A 21,077-nucleotide genomic window follows, 5' to 3' on the forward strand; every position below is an offset into this window, starting at 1 on the left:
TTTTGCACAGAGAATAACTTAATCATAGCTAACACTTGATTCAAGAATCATAAAAGAAGGTTGTATACATGGAAGAATCCTGGAGATACTGACAGGTTTCAGATAGATTATATAATGGTAAGACAGATTTAGGAATCAGGTTTTAAATTGTAGGACATTTCCAGGGGCAGATGTGGACTCTGACCACAGTCTATTGGTTATGACCTGTAGATTAAAACTGAAGAAACTGCAAAAAGGTGGGAATTTAAGGACATGGGATCTGGATAAGCTGAAAGAACCAAAGGTTGTACAGAGTTTCAAGGAGAGCATAAGGGAACAATTGACAGGAATGGGGGAAAGAAACAAAGTAGAAGAAGAATGGGTAGCTCTAAGGGATGAAGTAGTGAAGGCAGCAGAGGATAAAGTAGGTAAAAAGACGAGGGCTGCTAGAAATCCTTGGGTAACAGAAGAAATATTGAATTTAATTGATGAAATGAGAAAATATAAAAATGCAGTAAATGAAACAGGCAAAAAGGAATACAAACGTCTCAAAAATGAGATCGACAGGAAGTGCAAAATGGCTAAGCAGGGATGGCTAGAGGACAAATGTAAGGATGTAGAAGCTTATCTCACTAGGGGTAAGATAGATAGTGCCTACAGGAAAATTAAAGAGACCTTTGGAGAGAAGAGAACCACTTGTATGAATATCAAGAGCTCAGATGGCAACCCAGTTCTAAGCAAAGAAGGGAAGGCAGAAAGGTGGAAGGAGTATATAGAGGGTTTATACAAGAGCGATTTACTTGAGGACAATATTATGGAAATGGGAGAGGATGTAGATGACAACATTCCATTAGAACTACTGACGGCCTTGGGAGAGCCAGTCATGACAAAACTCTACTAGCTGGTGAGCAAGATGTATGAGACAGGCGAAATACCCTCAGACTTCAAGAAGAATATAATAATTCCAATCCCAAAGAAAGCAGGTACTGACAGATGTGAAAATTTCCGAACTATCAGTTTAATAAGTCACAGCTGCAAAATACTAATGCGAATTCTTTACAGACGAATGGAAAAACTGGTAGATGCGGACATCGGGGAGGATCAGTTTGGATTCCGTCGAAATGTTGGAACACGTGATGCAATACTGACCTTACGACTTATCTTAGAAGAAAGATTAAGAAAAGGCAAACCTACGTTTCTAGCATTTGTAGACTTGGAGAAAGCTTTTGACAATGTTGACTGGAATACTCTCTTTCAAATTCTGAATGTGGCAGGGGTTAAATAGAGGGAGCAAAAGGCTATTTACAATTTGTACAGAAACCAGATGGCAGTCATAAGAGTTGAGGGGCGTGAAAGGGAAGCAGTGGTTGGGGAAGGAGTGAGACAGGGTTGTAGCCTCTCACCGATGTTATTCAATCTGTATATTGAGCAAGCAGTAAAGGAAACAAAAGAAGAATTCGGAGTAGGTATTAAAATTCATGGAGAAGAAGTAAAAACTTTGAGGTTTGCCGATGACATTGTAATTCTGTCACAGACAGCAAAGGACCTGGAAGAGCAGTTGAACAGAATGGACAGTGTCTTGAAGGGAGGATATAAGATGAACATCAACAAAAGCAAAACGAGGATCATGGAATGTAGTCAAATTAAATCGGGTGATGCTGAGGGAATTAGATTAGGAAATGAGACACTTGAAGTAGTAAAGGAGTTTTGCTATTTAGCAAGTAAAATAACTGATGATGGTCGAAGTAGAGGATATAAAATGTAGACTGGCAATGGCAAGGAAAGCGTTTCTGAAGAAGAGAAATTTGTTAACATCGAGTATAGATTTATGTGTCAGGAAGTCGCTTCTGAAAGTATTTGTATGGAGTGTAGCCATGTATGGAAGTGAAACATGGACAATAACTAGTTTGGACAAGAAGAGAATAGAAGCTTTTGAAATGTGGTGCTACAGAAGAATGCTGAAGATAAGGTGGATAGATCACGTAACTAATGAGGAGGTATTGAATAGGATTGGGGAGAAGAGAAGTTTGTGGCACAACTTGACTAGAAGAAGGGATCGGTTGGTAGGACATGTTTTGAGGCATCAAGGGATCACAAATTTAGCATTGGAGGGCAGCGTAGAGGGAGACCAAGAGATGAATACACTAAGCAGATTCAGAAGGATGTAGGTTGCAGTAAGTACTGGGAGATGAAGAAGCTTGCACAGGATAGAGTAGCATGGGGAGCTGCATCAAACCAGTCTCAGGACTGAAGACCACAACACCAACTACAACACCTTCATCTGTCAGATGCAGCTCCACAGACTGATTGATGAGAGAGGTTGTTGCAACTTCAGTTCAACCAATAATCAGCAGATCTTTGCCCATAGTGAACTGGATTGTGTGAAGCATGTGATACATAACCTGGTCACAGTGTGAGACAATACAGCAAGTTGCAACATCTCTCAGGAATAAGTAAAGATGTCCTAACCCTCTTTAATTATCTTTATCTGACAGGGAAGTTGCCCAACTCATGAAAGGAAGCCATTATCACCACCCTCCGGAAGCTGAGTCCAATTAGCTCCTTGTCAATTATGTTGGAAATATGTAGGAGTGGGTGGTCAGCTGTCAACCGTTTCTGCGTCCAAGATTCTAGAAAGTCCCTTAGTGATTTTTAGTGTGGTTTCAGGGAGTATCATTTTACCTCCAAAAACCTTACCAGTATCACTTTACCTCTAAAAATCTGTTCCCACTGGAAGGGTCTGTACAACAGCCTTTGCTGTGAAGATATCATTAAGTGATATAATTTTTGACATTGCAAAGGCCTATTATATACTACATGGAGGTGTGATATCCATAGGTAACTCTTTGACTGGGGCTTCTGAGGCCATATTCTCATCTGTATAGAATACGTCCCGTCCTAATGTTGTTTTAAATAGGGGTGTCTGTGACCACATGTATGAACACTTTGATCAAGTGTCAGCAGTAAGAAATCCTGCCCAGTGTGTGTTGTTTGGGGCCGAGTTCTCCACCTTTGTTTCCTTTTCCAGCCTTGCAGTAACAACTTCTCCTTTGCATCTAATGATAAGGCTGAAGTAACTGACATAGAAGACAGGTTTTAACTTTTCACCTGTAAAGTCTGAGCATGTCCTTTTTAACCATTCATGTTCTGTTTTACAATTGTGTGAACTGATGATGAGGGACACATTGCTTTCTCACCAGTGGAAATACATCAGTTATGACTGTGAGAGATTGGACATTCTTGGGCCCTTTGTGGAGAACTGACTGCATTTTAGAGATGAGTGTGGCTTGTTTTAAAGTGACAAGTCAATGTTTGAGCATATTATCATTCCCAGAATTGGTTTGGATTTCAGAAATTTTAAGAATAAATGCATTCCAAATTTAACGTCTTGTCCATACGAAAAAAATCTTTACTTCATTCTTGTAAGAAGTAACTTCAGAAGGTAGTTACATTAACAATTATATGTCACTTGTGGTTCGTTAGGTGACTGTTGACATCTGTATGAATCCTTGACCAGCAGAACTATCAACTGAGAACTCCATAACAGACTATGTATTAACATTTGTAGTAAAACATTTTTGTCTATAAAGTTCATGTACTTGTTGTGCAACCATTTATATAAAATGGACTTATGCTTTGTAAACCTAAACATCCTGTAATTTTGTGCAAATAAATTACATTGACAAATATTGTGACATCGCAACTATAAAGATTTTGCAAATAAACTTTCAGCTCTCTCTCTCTCTCTCTCTCTCTCTCTCTCTCTCTCTCTCTCTCTCTCTCTCTCTCTCTCCCCCCCCCCTCCCTCCCTCTCTTTCTCTCTTGTGTGGCATTGCTTTCCTAAAGATTCAGATATGTGGGATTAATTGTTGTTGAAGGAAAAAGAGTAGTTTTGTTCTCTGTTTTTAGCAAAGTTCTTGTCGGAAATGACCAGTACGGTTTATATTAAGGCAGTGTCAATGTACTTGAAAGTATTGGTGGAAGTAAACTTTAAAGCTTCACTTGCCAGAGACAGCTTTCTCATGTAAGATAAAAAAATATGACTAACAAGTTTGTGTTAGTAAATTGAATGATATTGATAAAAAACTTCATTTGATGCTTTCTCTGCTTCTAATTTAAAAAGCATACTGAGACTTCTGATGTTTTAGGTTGGAGCACTTGCGGATGCATCAGCAGCATAAAGGCCATGAAGCCATGCATGCTGAAATGATCCTTATACTGGCTGTAACACTAGTTGTAGCCCAAGTAGCATTGGTTGAGTGGAAGAAACGTCATTTTCGTTCCTATCAGGTACTTATCTTACTGTTACATTTTTCATTCAGCTAACATTAAAATACTAAAGGGAAAAAAAGAAAAAAAATTGTGTAACTCATGTGTATTGATTCCTTGCATCTCATAGATTTTATTTCTTTGTAAGAATCCATACTGAGAACTAATAATATATTGATCTTTTTAGGAGATGGAGATGGGGGCATGAAGACTTGTTCCTAAATTTTAAAAATACATTTTGTGTTCAAATGTGGCCACTTAATTGATTGTTCACCTGAGCTCAATGTACTATCATTACAGTGTTTAATATTTGGTAATGCTTTCCTCTAAGTTCTGATTCATGGGATTTGAAATATATTTCAATTTATCCTTAAGTTGGGTGGTGGACAATGTTTGCTCAGTTTTTCTGAAAACAGGTCAGATACACGATTGGCAAGTTCATTGCAAAACTGATGTTTTGGAGTGGATGCTCACCTAAGGGTGTCTTCCAGTTTGTACATTCTGACCCTCTTCCTTTGCTGATGTAATAAATGTGCATAATTTAAACTGTCTCTTACTGCTAGTCTAGCATATATTTCCCTAATCCACACTATCATTATGTCTTCTTGTAATAATCACTCGGTCTATTCCCTGTCAAAATGTGGGTAGTTCATTAATAAACAAATGGGATGGGAACCAAAAAGCATACAGAACCAGAGAAACAAACAACAGTTGATTTCAAACTGATTGGGACAAACAGTGACCTTGGCTGATCTATTTACTGGAGAAATTGAAAGTTTTTGAGGTTTGGAGGAGATGGAACAGCAGGGGGGGGGGGGGGGGAGGAGATCTCATCAGTGTGAACTTGAAGGAGTCTGCAAGGGAGATTTTAAAGTCAGGCCTCTAGAAACAAAGTTGAGAAAAAAAGTGTTCAATGAAAATGTAGTCATTGTAGTACAGAAAGGGTACTGGAAAGTTACAATAATTGAGGGAATAAAGTTAGCCACTTACTGTGTCTTTGATGCATTGAGTGTTCACAGGCAAATAAAGAAGACACACAGTTTTTCTAAGCTTTCAGACTCAGAGATAACTATCAGAAACATACAAACTCTCAGTTGCATGGCTAAGCACTGCAGCCTGACTGGGATGAGGGGCTGTGTCAGGTGCAGTGAATAAGAGGAATAACACAGGCAGAAAAGGAATGAATAGGAATGTGGTTGCAGTGAGCCTATGTGGTTCAGGAAGCAGAAGTTGCATGTGGAAAACTGTAAAGTTGATGAAATTGCATGTTCAGGAAACAATGTTCTGAAAGAGAGCGTTGGGAGGAAAGGAGATCAGAGTGCCAGGGTAGCCATGGAGAGAAAACTGTGTTTGTTGTTTTAAGGAGTAAAGGAGAAATGGATGTGGAACAGGGAATAGTGAAGACTGATGCTAGGAGGAATATAGGATCAAAGGATATGTTGTGGAGACAATTACAGTCTGTATAACTCACAGAAGCGGAGAGGGCACCTAGACGGCCCCATTTATGAAGCCGCTGTTGAAGTGAAACGTGGTCTGCTCAGCATTGTGTTCTACTACTGTGTGTTCAGTTTTGCCCTTGACTGCATTTTGGTAAGTGGCTTGGATACAAGTGGACAATTAGTTGACAACCATGCACACATAAATTATACGGAAATTACTGTAGAGTGGGCATGTGACATGATTGCAGCAGATGGCCCTGGCTCTGACAGGGTAGGATAAGCTAGTGACAGAACTGACAGATGGAGCTTTTTCAAGGAGATGACCCATGTGGCAAGGGGTTGAAAGGAAGTATAGTGCAAAGCTGAAACCAAGAACGTTCCACATTGTGGATATGTGGCCTAATACCATTGTGAGAGGTGGGAAGAATTATCCTAATTTTAGGGCTCGAAGGAAAACAGTTAAAGTTCTGACAGAGGAGGCATATTGAGTAACAAGTGGATACCTCATTTGCAGTGGTTTAAGAATTAAGGGCATATGTGGATGTGGCATAAGAGATCTCTTTGCACCCTAGGCTTGGAGTTTAATCCTTGGCTGTGAAGGCCTTTGTAAAACCTTCAGCGTTCATGACAAGGGATTGTTTGTCACAGCAGATACACTTTCCATGAATTGTAGACTGTATGGGAGGGGCATTTTAGTGTGGAAGGGTTGGCAGTTATTGGACTGTTCATACACGGTGGGCTCTACATGGCTGGAAATTTTCACGGAGCCATCAGCAGGCTGGAGGTCAACACCCAAGAAGGGAGTCTGTTGAACTGATAACGAATAGGTGAAGAAGAGAAGTTGTTAAAGTTGCGAAGGAATGAGTATTGAGTGTCAGCCCTGGGTTCAGAGCGTGAAAATATAATTAGCGATCTCGAATCAGACAACTGATGTAGGATATTGGATAGCTAAGAAGCGTTCCTCCAAAGGTGACTGAGTCTAATGAGAATACCGAGCTGGTGACCAGCCACAAAGATATGCTCCCTTCATCACTCGTTACCACACATAAGGAACAGCTCATTGCACTCACTGCCATGTCTTTGGCTACTTCTTGTAGAGCTCTAACATGTTAAATATTTTCATTGTTACTGTCTGTGTGTTCGTCGTCGTCGTCACCCCCCCCCCCCCCCCCCCTCCGTTACAAAGTTATATTCCAGCATCTATCCATTTTTCTCTCCTATTCCCAATCAATATTTTCTGCTGGGGTCAAAAGTGGGACGCAAGTGCTTGTGGATTGCTAATACTGGAAAGTCATTTATAATTGTTATATTTTTCAAATATTCTAAAAACAATTGAGTTGTTGTTATGCTACCTACCAAACAAAAAAAAGCAAATGATACTCTTTGGAAACTTTAATACTAATTTTCTGAAAGATTCACATAGAAGTAACTGTTTGGAAATGCTCTTAACACCTGTAATGTGAGTTCTGTTGTTGATTTTTCCCACCAGAATTACACAGGAAAGCAGTACACTGATAGACAAACTATTTGTCGGTGAACAGTTAGTCAAGTGATATAAATGTTTATCCAGTAGTGGGTGGCCTCACTGACCATGGTGCACAACTGCCGTTACTAATTAAGTTACCTGGTTACAGTGAAGTAGTATCATGGAAAACAGTTTGTCATTGATGTACTGACAACCGAAAGTTTCGGGGCAGCCTGACAGGAAACTAACTGGACAGATGTGTATAATATGACGGATGTTAATTTCAATTATTCCCTCTCTCTGTACTTGTCTCAAGTTTCCTGCCACTAATAACTTCATACCATGATGCGGATTTCACCCATTCTCTATTTATTTGCTACTGTAAAGCTAGTGTTCTCGAAGAGAATTTGTAATATTTTGACCCTTTACTGAAACAAAAATATTGTTGCTCTTTCTGTATGTATGTAACCCTACAGTTCTATAACTGATACAAATTAACAATTAAATTCTTGTTTTCAGTTTATTACTTTGCTGGCATTGTGGATAATTCCACAGGTCATGTCACTACAAAATCGATGGTGGCGCTTCATTTTCTTTTGGCTACTTTTTTCCTGTATAACAGGATTTATTGTTCGAAAAGCTATGCAAAAACCAATACTGGGAACAACCCCAAGGTGAGAATTGATCAATTTAGTGGTTGTTAGCATGTGTAAACAAATAGCAAGTGCAACAGTTAATCATGTACTTTAGACATAATGTATAATGGAAAAAAGTGTTTTGTGTGTGTGTGTGTGTGTGTGTGTGTGTGTGTGTGTGTGTCCGTCTGTCTGTCTGTCTGTCTGTGTCTGTCTGCCTGTCTCAAAAATGAAGCACATTTTCTCATTCGCTATACTGCTACTCGCAGTTATAATGGATATATATAATATTCTAGTATATAATATTCTAATAGTTTATACTGAAAGTGTGTATTTGGAGCCTTAGTTAAATGGATTCATTGAAGACAGTTGATGATGTATGTTTATTTGCTCTCTTTGGAACAACAGTTGCTGCAGAAAAATTCAGAAACTCATAATGAAAAGTATTGTCTTCAGTGTCTTAAAGAAAAAGAGCCTTTCATTGTATGACACTAAACTGTCTACAGATACTCAAGCTGGATTATTTTGGTATAGTGCCCAGATTGCAGTTTGTGTCCGGTCATTAAGATTTGTTGGATATGTGGTCGAGTATGAATGGAAGAGCACTCCACTGTTTACCACTGAGAATTAAATGGTTATCCTTAGTTCTCTAAAGAAATCACTAAAACATATTTACCCCATTTCTCATTTTATTAGCAGTATACTGATAATAGATAGGGGAGCTGCCCTGATCACTGAATGCTCATCTGCCACCCAGAACTTATGAATACTTACTAGAGTTGGCTCCTAGGTGTGCACATCTCACTCAGTGACATCCCCGATGAGCATTAGGATTTAGGTTTTGTGATGTAGGGGCCACATCAGCACCCTCATGTTCGTGGAATATTCCTCAAACCAATCTGACAAGATTCGAGAAAAGTTGTATGGTGCTTGTCTGATAGGACATATGGTTTACCTGAAGATAAATTAAGAGCTGCACTTGATTGGACAATAGGATCCTACATTTTATACCATGTAAACATCTCCCACATGAGAACACCTCCATCACCTGTTGGCAGGCAGGACACATTAGCTCATGTAATTTCCAACATACTGGTATCTTGTTATCGGCGTGTACCAATAAAACATGAACAGATGTTGGGAAGTATCAAACAAGCAGACCCCAAGTCAGTCCTGACCTCTGATGATAACTCTGTGACATATTTGAGGTTTGCTCAACTCTTGACAACATTACTCTTCTTGTGGTAGCAATAAATCAGTATTATTCTTCTTCTGTAGTGCTACAGCCCTTGTTGAGCCTTGGCTGCTTCATCTACTTTCCTCCATTCTTAACAATTATTTTGCAACTCTTTTCCACCCCCAGCCTCCTATGTTGGTGAGATCTTCTATTACACCATCAATCCACCTTCTTTAGGTCTCCCTTTCCCTCTAGAGCAGTAGTAGTGAACCTGTTCCCTGCCACCCATTAGTGGGCATTCCAGTTTTCATGGAGGGTGATAGGCAGTTGGGGGTTAAAGATATTTTCATTAGGTTTTCATTAAAAAAAAATTGGCATAAAATATTTGGTAATTACTTATTATTACGAGGGGCATTTGAAAAGTGCGAGAGATGGTACCACTGGTGTGCATCGAGGTCATGTTTAGTTAGTAGCATCTTTGGAAAGAACCATACCAAGTTTCAGCCATATTGATCTATTTCTTTGTGTTTGGCATTCATATGAATCCAGGAAGTAGAGTGATTGTCAAAAAATGGACGAAAAAGAATTTCGTGTGGTGATTAAACATTACTTTATGAAAGGCAAAACGCCTCAGGATACTAAAGAGAAGCTTGATAAACATTATGGTGACTCTAAACATTCGGATAGAACAGTTTATAAGTGGTTTCAAAATTTTCGGAGTGGCCATATGGGCACAAGTGATGCTGAATGTTCTGGATGCCCTGTGAAGGTTACGTCTCCAGAAATCATTGATAAAATCCATGATATGGTGATGGTGCATGAGATTGCTAGTGCTGTGGGTATCTCAAATGTATGGGGTACATAATATTTTGCATAAACATTTGGACATGAGAAAGTTATCCGCAAGATGGGTTCTGTGATTGCTCACGCTTGACCAAAAACGGGATCATGTGAAGTGTTGCAAGGATTGTTTGCAGCTGTTCAGGAAGAATCCACAGGACTTTACCAGTCGTTTTGTCACTGTGGATGAAACATGGATACATTACTATACTCCTGAGACCAAATAACAATCTAAACAATGGGTTATCAAGGGAGAATCTGCACAAAAAAAAGGCGAAGACCATTCCTTCAGCCGGAAGGGTTATGGCGACTGTCTTTTGGGATTTGCAAGCTACAATCCTCATTGACTATCTGGAAAAGGGTATTACAGGTGCATATTATTCATAGTTATTGGACCTTTTGAAAACCTAGCTGCATGAAAAACACTTAGGATTGGACTGTAAAAAAAAGTCTTTTCCATCACGACAATGCACCAGCACACACCTCAGCAGTTCAGCACGGCCGGCCGGTGTGGCCAAGCGGTTCTAGGCACTTCAGTCTGGAACCATGCAACCGCTACGGTTGCAGGTTCGAATCCAGCCTCGGGCATGGATGTGTGTGATGTCCGTAGGTTAGTTAGGTTTAAGTAGTTCTAAGTTCTAAGGGACTGATGACCTCAGATGTTAAGTCCCGTAATGCTCAGAGCCAAGTTCAGCACACACCTCAGCAGTTGTGGTCACAACATTAATGGAAATAGGATTCCAACTCGTTTCACATCCCCCCTATTCTCCAGCCTTGGCTCCCTTGGACCACTATTTGTTCCCCAGTTTGAAGAAATGGCTGGTGGGATAAAGATTTTATTGAAATGAGGTGGTGATTGCAGCAACTAATAGTTGTTTTGCAGACTTGGACAATTCCTATTATTCAGAAGGGATCAACAAATTAGAACAGTGTTGGACAGTCTAAAAGGAGACTATGTCGAAAAATAAAAAAGGTTTACCCCAAACACGTAAGTAGTTTTTATTTTTGCATGGACTTTTCAAATGCCCCTCGTATATGCTTTAACTTGCTGCAGCTCTGCTTTGTAAGCTTTTTAAAGTAAGGTCACTTTCGTACTTTATAGATCACACTGTGGAACCAACAGAGATATAAAAGTAGGTGGTAGGTAAAAAGGGTTGAGTACCCCTGGTCTAGAGCATGGATCATACCTTGCATCACTTTCTGTCATATTTTATGCTAGCCATTGTATTTCTTGTGACGGGAGTAAATCACTCTTTCCTACAAAGACATGATCTTATATGATTCCTTCCCCTCCTTTCCAACCTGAAGAAAGGCTATGGCATTACTTGTATACTCAGTATTCTCAAGAGAACTTCAAACAAGAACTTTGATCAGTTTCATTCAGTCCTTCCTTTCTAGATGCTTTTTAAATATAAGATCAGTGATACTCTTTTCAAAAGATTCAAGTGAAAGTGTAATGTCCCTCAGCATTAAGTTTTAAGCATTTTCAGTCCATCAACAGCACATGTTGAGCACATAAGACCAAACTTTGCAACACACTCTTCTCTGCCTACAGAGGTAGAGGATGGAAGTGTCATTCTGCTGCATGCCAAGTGTTCAGTAATTTGTGGAAATGAGACTGTCAGTATAGCAGCCAAGGAGTGGCACAATCCATTGTTTCACTGTGTCCATTCACCTCAGTTTTGCATCAGAGGGTACTGCATCAGCGAATAAATCATGCCTGTTGAATAGAGCTCTGCCTTGTAATGCATGAATTCCTCTTTTGACAAAAGGACCCACCAATGTTTGGCATCTGTGGTGTACAGATTTTTATACTCCATATTTTAACATCGTGTTTGATATCGTGACAAGAGAATACCAATCAACTGATCTGCCTTCATTTTTAGATGACGTTGAGACAATTATGTTTCCTTTTTTCTGCCTGATCTTGTACATTATTGTTGTTAAGATTTTAATGTTTCCTGAATGGATGTCTCATTCTTGTTTATCCCAGTGATCAGCAAGCAAAAGTCTCGTTAGTGTACCATCATTTTACTCGTGTATGTTTGGGGGGCTAGGGGATGGAGTGTGAAATTGTGCAGTTCACATTTTTCAGGATTTCATTTGGTAGAATACAATTTTAATCATATTTGTATTAAATTATATTAGTATGTATGTCAATGACCTCATTGTGGAGTACCATGTTCAAACAGCCATACTGCACACCACATTGTGCTGTTGTTTGTGCTTCATTTTCAACTGTCATAAGTTTGATTTCTTACCATGGGAACAATCTCCAGCCCCTTTGATTGCCATGACACTCAGTCACTGTGTGCGAGAAGAATATGTATTTATTATTTTGTGATGGTTAGTAAACTGATTCAAGTGTTAATATTTAGTGTTTCCCAATATCCTTTTCTGGATATCATTTGCAATAACGTGGCGGTATAGGAACCAATCAGAGAAAGAAAATACAGATGAGCCTAAGAATTGAATGTAATAGGCAAAGAATATGCCAGAATATTTGGACCCTGAAGTGATGAGAAATACATTAAATATTGCTTGATATAGCGGTATCACAGCTGCATCTTCTCATAAGACAACAATAAACTTCACGAGAAAGAAGAAGTTGATGATAACATCAATACTCACTTCATAAATTACCCTAAAAAAATTTATGACTAATGTTGGGATATGTTCCGTGCTTTGCAGTAGTGGTTACTCCCTCAGTAGACAACACCAACACCACTTGTAAAATGTTGGACTGTACAGCAGATATGAATATGTGTTACAGAAATACAAGTGCTCTACAGGACTTAAGGACAAGGTAGATAAAGTTACCTAACGTACTTAACTATTGGTTGAAATTGATGCAAGTGCGGGAAGGTGTTGCCAGAGGCCTCTCAGTTATGCACAGAAAAGATGGAAGTCACATGGTGTGAGGTCATCATGACTATAAATCCAAATGACACTTGCCCCACAACGCGAGGCAGTTAAAGGAATGGGAAAAGGTGGTGTGTGTAAATTAGAAACCAGTTGCTGTTCACTGGGGTGGTGTTCTCCATTACAATGTGGCCTGGAGACATATGGATGATTCGACATGGGGAAGAACCTTCGGGAAACTGGAAGGAGGATGGAATTGACAAGTGTCACCCAGGAGTTTGATATTACTCACAGCCTTTTTTCACATGTAAGGAGAGCAATCCGAACCATAGGCACTACTGCCCACTGGAGAGATGGTCGACCATGGTCTGCTATAGCAGCAGATGATTGCTACTTTGTGCAACAGGCAAGAAGGGGCGCATGTCAAATAGTGGGTGCAGTTGCAACCATATTCAACAGGACTGCACTCTCATCCTCCAAAAATTGCACAGCAACTGAATGGGGATTGTCTCTTTGCCCAATGACCAGCACATTGTGTGATGTTGCTACACACAAATAAGTGGCACCATTTGCAATGGTGCCAAGAATATAGGGAATGGACCAGTGAGGATTGGCATTGCATGTTCTTTTTGGATGAGAGCAGATTCAGTCTGAGCAGTGGTTTTGGATATACCATCATATGACAAGGTGTAGGAACACTTAATGCACTCAGGAACATTATCAAAGAGACTGGTTTTAGTGGTCCAGGTATTATGGTGTTGGGAGGTGCTATGTTGCATAGGCATACTGATCTCCATATCTCTGGAGATGGTGCATTCACCAGTCAATGTTACTGTCACACTGTACTCCTTCCCCATGTACATCTTCAGAGGTGCATTTGGTATTGATTTCTTTTTTATGGATTTCATTGTGCAACTGCATGGAACAGTGCATGTGGAGGGGCTTCTGGAATGAGAAGTTATTTGGTGAATGGATTGGCTTGCCCATTCTCCCAACTTAAATCCCATTGAGCACGTGTGATATGTAGCACATCCACATCCACATGCACCATTGAGCATCTAACAGTTGTCAGCTACACTGGTGGAGGAATGGAATGCCCTACCACGAGAACTCCTTACCAATCCCAAGACCAGTATGGTAGCACATTGCAGAGCACGCATTGCTGTCCATGGTTATCGCACACCATACTAAGAACCATGTTCTGCCTTTCATAATCTCCAGGGGATCATCATAATTGTCTTAGAATGAAAATGTCATTTGTGTTCATGTCATTGCATATTTCTTTCAGTTACCTTCTGTAATATATAATAGCAATTCTTTCTGTGTATGGTCCAAATTTCATTGAGCTGTGTTACTTTTATCCTGTAGTTTTGCACATTAATACACTTTATCTTATGATTGAAAAGCTAGAGAAGGATATTTTTGTCATTTCAGAGAGTTAAAAGATGGAATGATGATAATTTATGTAACTGTTCTGCATTTCTTACTGTTTCCTCAACCTTTCTTTTTGATGTCCATAAACTACTTTTTTTTTTCTTTTTCTTCTGTGGCTCTACAGTCCTTTATGGACTTTCATCTCTTCAGTTAATTTCCACAAGAAATGTCTGTTCTGTACAAGTGCTTTCCAATCCCTGTATCCCATTTTTTGTGTTTTCTGCTGTCTTCGACAACATCTAGGCATCCTGTTTTAGGTCAGCAACCCTTACTTTGCCATCTGGAATTTAAAGTTAGCTTGGCACCTCTATATCGCTCAGCAGTGCCAAATGCCCACCCAACTCAATCTTGCTGTCTTTATTATTTTTCTGATTGATATCTATTTGTGTATTGTGTTAACCATCATTTAATTTTGCACAAGGAACCATAGTCATAGGTCATGATTGATCTCTGGTATTTAAACTCCTCGAACTCCCCAAATTCACAACCGAACAGTTACTGATTTCAGCATGTTTATCAAGTGTGCTCTCCCATAAACAATTTATTTAGTCTTAGACTCAATGCTTGTTTATCACATGTGCTCTGCAGTCTGTTCTAACACAATGAACAACTCTTCCATTGACTTAATAGATCTCGCAACTGTGTCTGTATCATCTGTGTAGACTACTATTTGCACCGTTTTGTGGAAGGCTAACCCTGGTAAGCATATAAGCTTCTCTTATCACATGTTCCAGAGGCACATTAAAAAGAAGATATGCCAGTATGTCCTCTTGATATACGCAATTGTGAATATCCATTAGTTCTAACAATACTCCGCTAAACCTCTCTGCTTCTCACTCTGTTTACTGTCACCCTCAGCAGCTTCTCAGACATTCTAGTTTCTCTCAGGACAGCATATAATGTCTTTCTATTGACACTGCCGTATGCAGTTTTAAAGTCAACGAGCAGGTGGTGTGTGCTAATTCGAAATTCAGTTTTTTTTTTTTTTGGCCTGGGATATATTCTCTTGGTATGGAACTGTTTCTCTCTGGGGGATTGGGAGGAAGAGGTCAATTAGGAGGTTAGAGCCCTTCTTATACTAGAAGTTTGAGAGTGTTACCCCTTGATAATTTGCACACTCCATTTGATCCCCTTTCTTGTTAGTGTGTGGACATAATTCATGTCTATCGCTGTTGTAGCATTTTCTTCTCTTCCCAGATCAGCCTTATAATTTTTAAGAGAAGCTATTTTTCTGACAAACCTGTTTTAGTAATTCTACTGACTTGTTCTTTAGTTGTTTCAGGGCAGTTCTTACTTCTCCAGCTGTTGGAGGAACGGACTTCTTTTCGTGTGCTTGTACCTATTCATCCATAGGAACACCTTGTGTGTGTCTTGAGTAAGTTGTGAAAGTCAATGCAGCATTGTTTGGAGATTCCTTTCTCGTTTCTTATGATGATATCACTTTAGTCCATGATTTAGGTTACATATAAAGCTAAATGGCCTCCACTCGTCATTTACTTCTATGAAGGATTTACTTCTCTAAAGAACTTTTTTACTTCATTCTGATTCTGTAGTAATCCCATTTGTTTTAAAAATTCATTTTTAACCATTGTGTTTTTTGATGAATTTTCTTTTTTCACTTTCCCTTTGTAATCTTGCCATATTCTTTCACTGCAGTTTCTTTGTAACATCCTGTTGTACACCTCATTATTTTCTTTGGTTGCTGCCTTACATTCAGCATCAAATCATTTGTTTCTTCTGTGCCTATTCTCAGTTCCCAATGCATCATTTTTTCAGTTTCCATCTTACACACACACACACACACACACACACACACACACAGCGAGTAACAGCGTATGCTGGGAGAAGCAGACTGGGGGGGGGGGGGGGGGGGGAGTGAGGACGGGGCTGAGTTGGGGAGGGGAAGAGAGCAGGTTAGGAGTGGGGGAGGTAAAGTACTGCTTGTGGGAGCATACAGGGATGAGATGGGGAGAGGTTAGGGCAGCTGGTGCAGTCAGGAGGTTAAATGGAGAGCATATGGGAAGGGGGCATGAGAGGAGGAGAGAATAAACACTGTGGGTGCATTGGTGGAATAGAGAGCTGCACAGTGCTGGAATGGGAACGTGGAAGGGGTAGGTGAGCAAAGGACAATGACTAAGGTTTAGGCAGTATGGTTGTGGGAACATAGGGTATATTGTAGGGAGAGTTCCCATATGCGCAGTTCAGAAAAACTTTTCTACCCATTACCTATTCTGATTCCAGCACTTTGCAGCCCTCTGTTCCATCAGTCCACAGTCTTTTTACTTTTCTTCTTTTCGCCTGCCATCTCCCCATCTGCCTTCTGTCTAACTTCCTGGCTGCCCTACCCTCTCCCCGCCTTGTCCTCGTAAGCTTCCACAAGCAGCAGCACTTTTCTGTCCCCCCCTCCCCCCCCCCCCAACCTGCTATCCCTTCGCTTCCCCACCCTAGCCTTCTCATTACCACCACTGCTTCTCCCATCATGCGGTGCTGCTCACTGTCTGGCCGTGGCAGCCAGAGACTGTGGTCATGTGTGTGCTAGTTATTTCTGTGTGTGGTGGGGGGGGGGTGGGGGGGCTCTAATTCTGATGGCCACTTTATCTGACATTCTTTTTGTTGTGCCCATCTGCAACTCAACATCTCTGCTATATAGTGAGCAACAACTGTCCTTTTCATAATATTGCCAGTTTTCCATCCTGCATTTTCCATTATTAGATATGACTTCAACAACGTTGTACATTCTTTGGAGAAGTTCATAGAAAAGGTCTTTTTCTTTCTCCTCTGCTGCTTTGTTGGAATATGAGCATTAATTATACTGTAATTAAAAATCCCTTGTTAATCCTTGGTATCAAGAGTTTTGGACTTTTATAACTAAACCCAATCATTAGTTGTTTAAGCAGGCTGTGTACAATGAATCCTGCATCCAGTTCATGTCTTTTGTCAGAGCCACTGTAATGTAAATTTGCTTCTCATCTCTTCGAGCATCTTAATTTTCAGTTTTTCGTAAAGGTTAAGATTTTATTATTATTAACTGTCAGACCTTGCTTAGCTTTTCATAATTTATGGAAATAATATCATATGCTGGATGTTTGCTGTAAGAGAGAACAGAATTTTTTGAATGTTGCCTATCTATTCAATGTAATTTGATATTTCATCAACCGCATGCAACAGAAATGAGTTTTACTTTTTAATGACTGGATTTATTTTCAGGAATATTTAACAGTTTTTCATTTTCTTTAGCATAATAGGATGTGTGTATAATGTGTCCATTTTCTGTTACAATATAGGGGAAAACTAAAACAATGAAAGTGCACATTATAAATATTACCATAAACATTTACTTTTTATGTGTACTATTACAACTAATATTATTTACACACACACACACACACACACACACACACACACACACACACACACACACACACACAATCAAAATAATTTTATTTCGGTATATATTTTTTGTCTGTGCACTTTAATGTACATATTTATAACATTTTATCAATTATAGCTTTGTAGCTTCATTTTATGTTTTTTACAGTGTCTCACTGTTGTGGTAATATTTGAATGGTATCACATTTTAATGTTTTGGTTTTACCTGTCGCTCTTTTCCACAGCACATACAAGCGTTACATTCAAATATCTAGCATGACACGTTACCAGATTTTTCTTTCACGCTGAGACTATTCTGGTGTTGTCAATGGACTCTAGGTAATAATTTCTTATACATTACATATGAAAATAATACTTTGGCTGTTTTTTATTTTTTATTTATTAAGTACTAGAATATTGGTTTGGTAGTTTGTAATGCCTGTTAGTAATAATGATTATAGATGGATATCAATATGATTGATTTATGACAGATACCAGAATCATTGAAATGTTTGAAAATAAAGAAATAGTTTGTGGTATGTACATTGACTTTGATGAAACTGGAAACTGTTCCCAAAGTTTTGTGACACTATTTGGATTGCATTTCAATTTTCCTCTTATCTCTATATCGTTTGCTTTCTTGATGACAAATTTAAAAAAACAATAGAAAAGACTGGAGATTACAGTGTGCAGGAAGCAAGCTTTAAAAATCCATCTACTGTAAAAACGCTCTTAATAAGGAAAAAAAAACTCATTTGATAAGTCGGTTGCTAGTGTCAGAAAATTTCGGTAAAGCAATGAAATGTGTTAAAATAAAAAAAAAAAAAAAAAAAAACAGATTTTACATAATACAAATAATACAGTGACTAGAAAACAGTACATTATATACAACATTTTTCATTCAAATTACTAACTAAAGGTAAGGTCATTCCTCTCACAAACACTGAAAAAAATTATGGAAAGACAACTTTTTCTAAATTTCCCTAGATACTAGGAGCGAGCAGGGGAGGAGCAGTTATCATCTATATCAAGAGAATCCTGCCATTAGACAGGAGGAAATTAAACTTTGTTGTAATAAGTTTTATATGGCTAGGGAACTGTTGAATTCTTGTCATTCCTCTCTATTTTGTATGAGAGTAAACTAATTTTCACCATTTTGCGAAAATTTGTTTTTTATTTATTTCCGACCCTCCACATCTGATGTGTATAGTTCTTTTCTAATTCAATTCATTTGTTACATTAAGGTAACTCCCATGTTTAGTGCACAAGTGAATATACGTGGGCTGTAACTTACTTAGTGGCAGCAATGCTGTGGAGACACTATGCAATGGGATGTACTATTGTTGCTGATAGCACACATTGTTAACGTACCTACCTTACCTATGAGCAAATGGACTCCCTGTCCCACGTCACCAACGTGCACACAAGCAAGGGAAACACAGTCACTTGTGAGCGAGCGGTCTAACGTAACGATGTCACTATGTTTTCGAAACAGGAACAACGGAGTTGGATCAAAATTGAATGTGCCAGAGGTTGTACAGTACAACAGTGTCATCAAGGTTTTCAAGAGGCGTACAGGGAATCAGGATTGCCGTACAGAACATTGGCACGTTGGGTAAAAGCCTTCAACGAAGGTCAAAAATTGTGGCAGACACGCATCAAGCAGGTCATTCTGGTGCCTCTGAAGAAGTAGTGTGTGCTGTCGCCGCATTAGTGGACAGTGATCGACGCCATACGATTTGTGAGCTCGCCCACGAAACCAGATTAGTGCGTACGACTGCACTTCACATCCTGAAGGAACACATGAGCATGCAAAAAATTGCATCACGATGGGTTCCGCATGACTTGACAGAAATGCAGAAATAGATGCAGTACGACGCTGCTCAGACACTATGAGCGTAAAGGAGAGGCTTTCTTATGCCATATCGTAACTCTGGATGAGACATGAGCCACATCTTACAAGCCAAAACTGAAACGCCAATCCAATCATCATTATAGGTCGCTGCAAAAGTCGAAAGTGTGTCAGAGCCCCAATATGGTGAAAAAGTTATGGTGATTCCCGTGTACAACTGTGATGGTGTTATCCTAATGCATTATGCTCCTCCACGGCAGACAGTCAGTGCACAGTATTACTGTTTGTTTTAGGAGCATCACCTGTGACCAGTTTTGCAAAAGAAGCGGCGACACTTTCTGCGCAACCAAGCCATCATTTTGCACGACAATATGTGGGCGCATACAGCACAAGCTGTGGCTGCTCTGTGCGATCGATGGGACTGGGAAGTACTGTACCATCCACCATACTCCCTGGACTTAAGTCCTTGTGACTTTGATTTGATTCCATTGATGAAGGAACCATTTCGTGGCATTCACTTCGAAACTGTTCCAGAGATTCGACAGGCAGTAGACCGCCCCATTTGCACCATCAACAGTACAGGCTCTTCTAACAGTATACTACGCCTTACACATCGCTGACAACAGGTTCAACACAATGCTGGTGGCATCTTTGAAGGACAGTAACAGGTGCAAACATGTACCTCTTTTGTATCGGTTGCCACTATTTAAGTTCCAACCCTCGTATTTGTTATGTTGTCAGGTGAGAAATCTGTTTATAGTTGAAACCGACAAAGTTTGTGCATTTGTTTTTATTATAAGCTTTCTTTGAAACTCTGTCATAGTGAATCCCAAAGTCAGTTGCAGGAAGGGTGGCGGGGAGGAGTGACACATCATAAACCTATTCAGAATTAATATAGATCCACATGTAAGTTTCCCTGTGTAGGGATACAGGGAAAGAAGAACAATGCTTTTGCTGGCTAAGAAAGATGATAATCATCAAGGCCAGAGAAGGTGGAAGAGTCTTCCTTTCTGATTGTGGAAACTACCATAAGTGTCAGCACACTGTGGAAGGCCCATATGTTGAGGGCTTCTGAGCAGCCCATACATATTAGCTCTTCATAAAATTCATGGGTATCATGTGAATGTCTGAATTGGACATTTGTCGTCTACCTTGGTTGGCTCCCTTATTCCTCGCTAAGATTTAATTAAGGGCTGTTCCTCCAGTTTTAGTAGTCACATTTTGCAACCTTTGGTAGTGTTCTGAAGAAGACATACATAGATACTACAGTTTCTATGTCTTTGCCCTAGTTCCATGTTTATTATCACATATTTCCATTAATTGCTGGTTACATTTCTTCTTTCACCAATGTCTTAGTAAATAGTTAATATCCAAGGCAGTTTATAGAATATGAAAAAAATAAGGGTCATTAGTGAAGAAAAAACTGCATCCAGAAATGAAATTCATATGAAATTTTGTCTGAGAAGCAAGAAAACAGTGACTGAAGAAGGGAAAAAACAGCAAGAAATTTAGAGTAGGAACTAACAATACAAGCAGAGGAAGAGAGGCATAGGAGGTTTTCAGTATTTTACAGGGATGCACAGAAGATGTAAATAAGAGTCATGCAAAGAAGTCTCACAATGATGGAGGGAGGGATGTGTTTCAAACTAGTAATATTTTGAAACTTGAACTGTGCTCCCATTTCTAAGTGAAAGTGACAGGAAAGTGATTGGACTTGTGAAAATATTATTTACCGCAGTAACTGAATGTGGTTGTT

At 39.4% G+C, this 21,077-nt stretch overlaps 1 protein-coding gene across 1 annotated transcript in view; it reads left to right on the forward strand.

The window, feature by feature from the left end:
* The window catches only part of LOC126281706 (RING finger protein 121), a 98,056-nt gene that overhangs the window by 20,446 nt on the left and 56,533 nt on the right, over positions 1-21,077 (forward strand). Inside the window, exons 3-4 of the mRNA XM_049980881.1 lie at positions 4,128-4,269; positions 7,672-7,826. Of these exons, the coding sequence (XP_049836838.1) occupies positions 4,128-4,269; positions 7,672-7,826 (297 nt within the window). The remainder of the gene's footprint in view (positions 1-4,127; positions 4,270-7,671; positions 7,827-21,077) is intronic.

The sequence above is a fragment of the Schistocerca gregaria genome, chromosome 7 (assembly GCF_023897955.1).
Source record: "Schistocerca gregaria isolate iqSchGreg1 chromosome 7, iqSchGreg1.2, whole genome shotgun sequence".
Taxonomy (NCBI): Eukaryota; Metazoa; Arthropoda; class Insecta; order Orthoptera; family Acrididae; genus Schistocerca; species Schistocerca gregaria.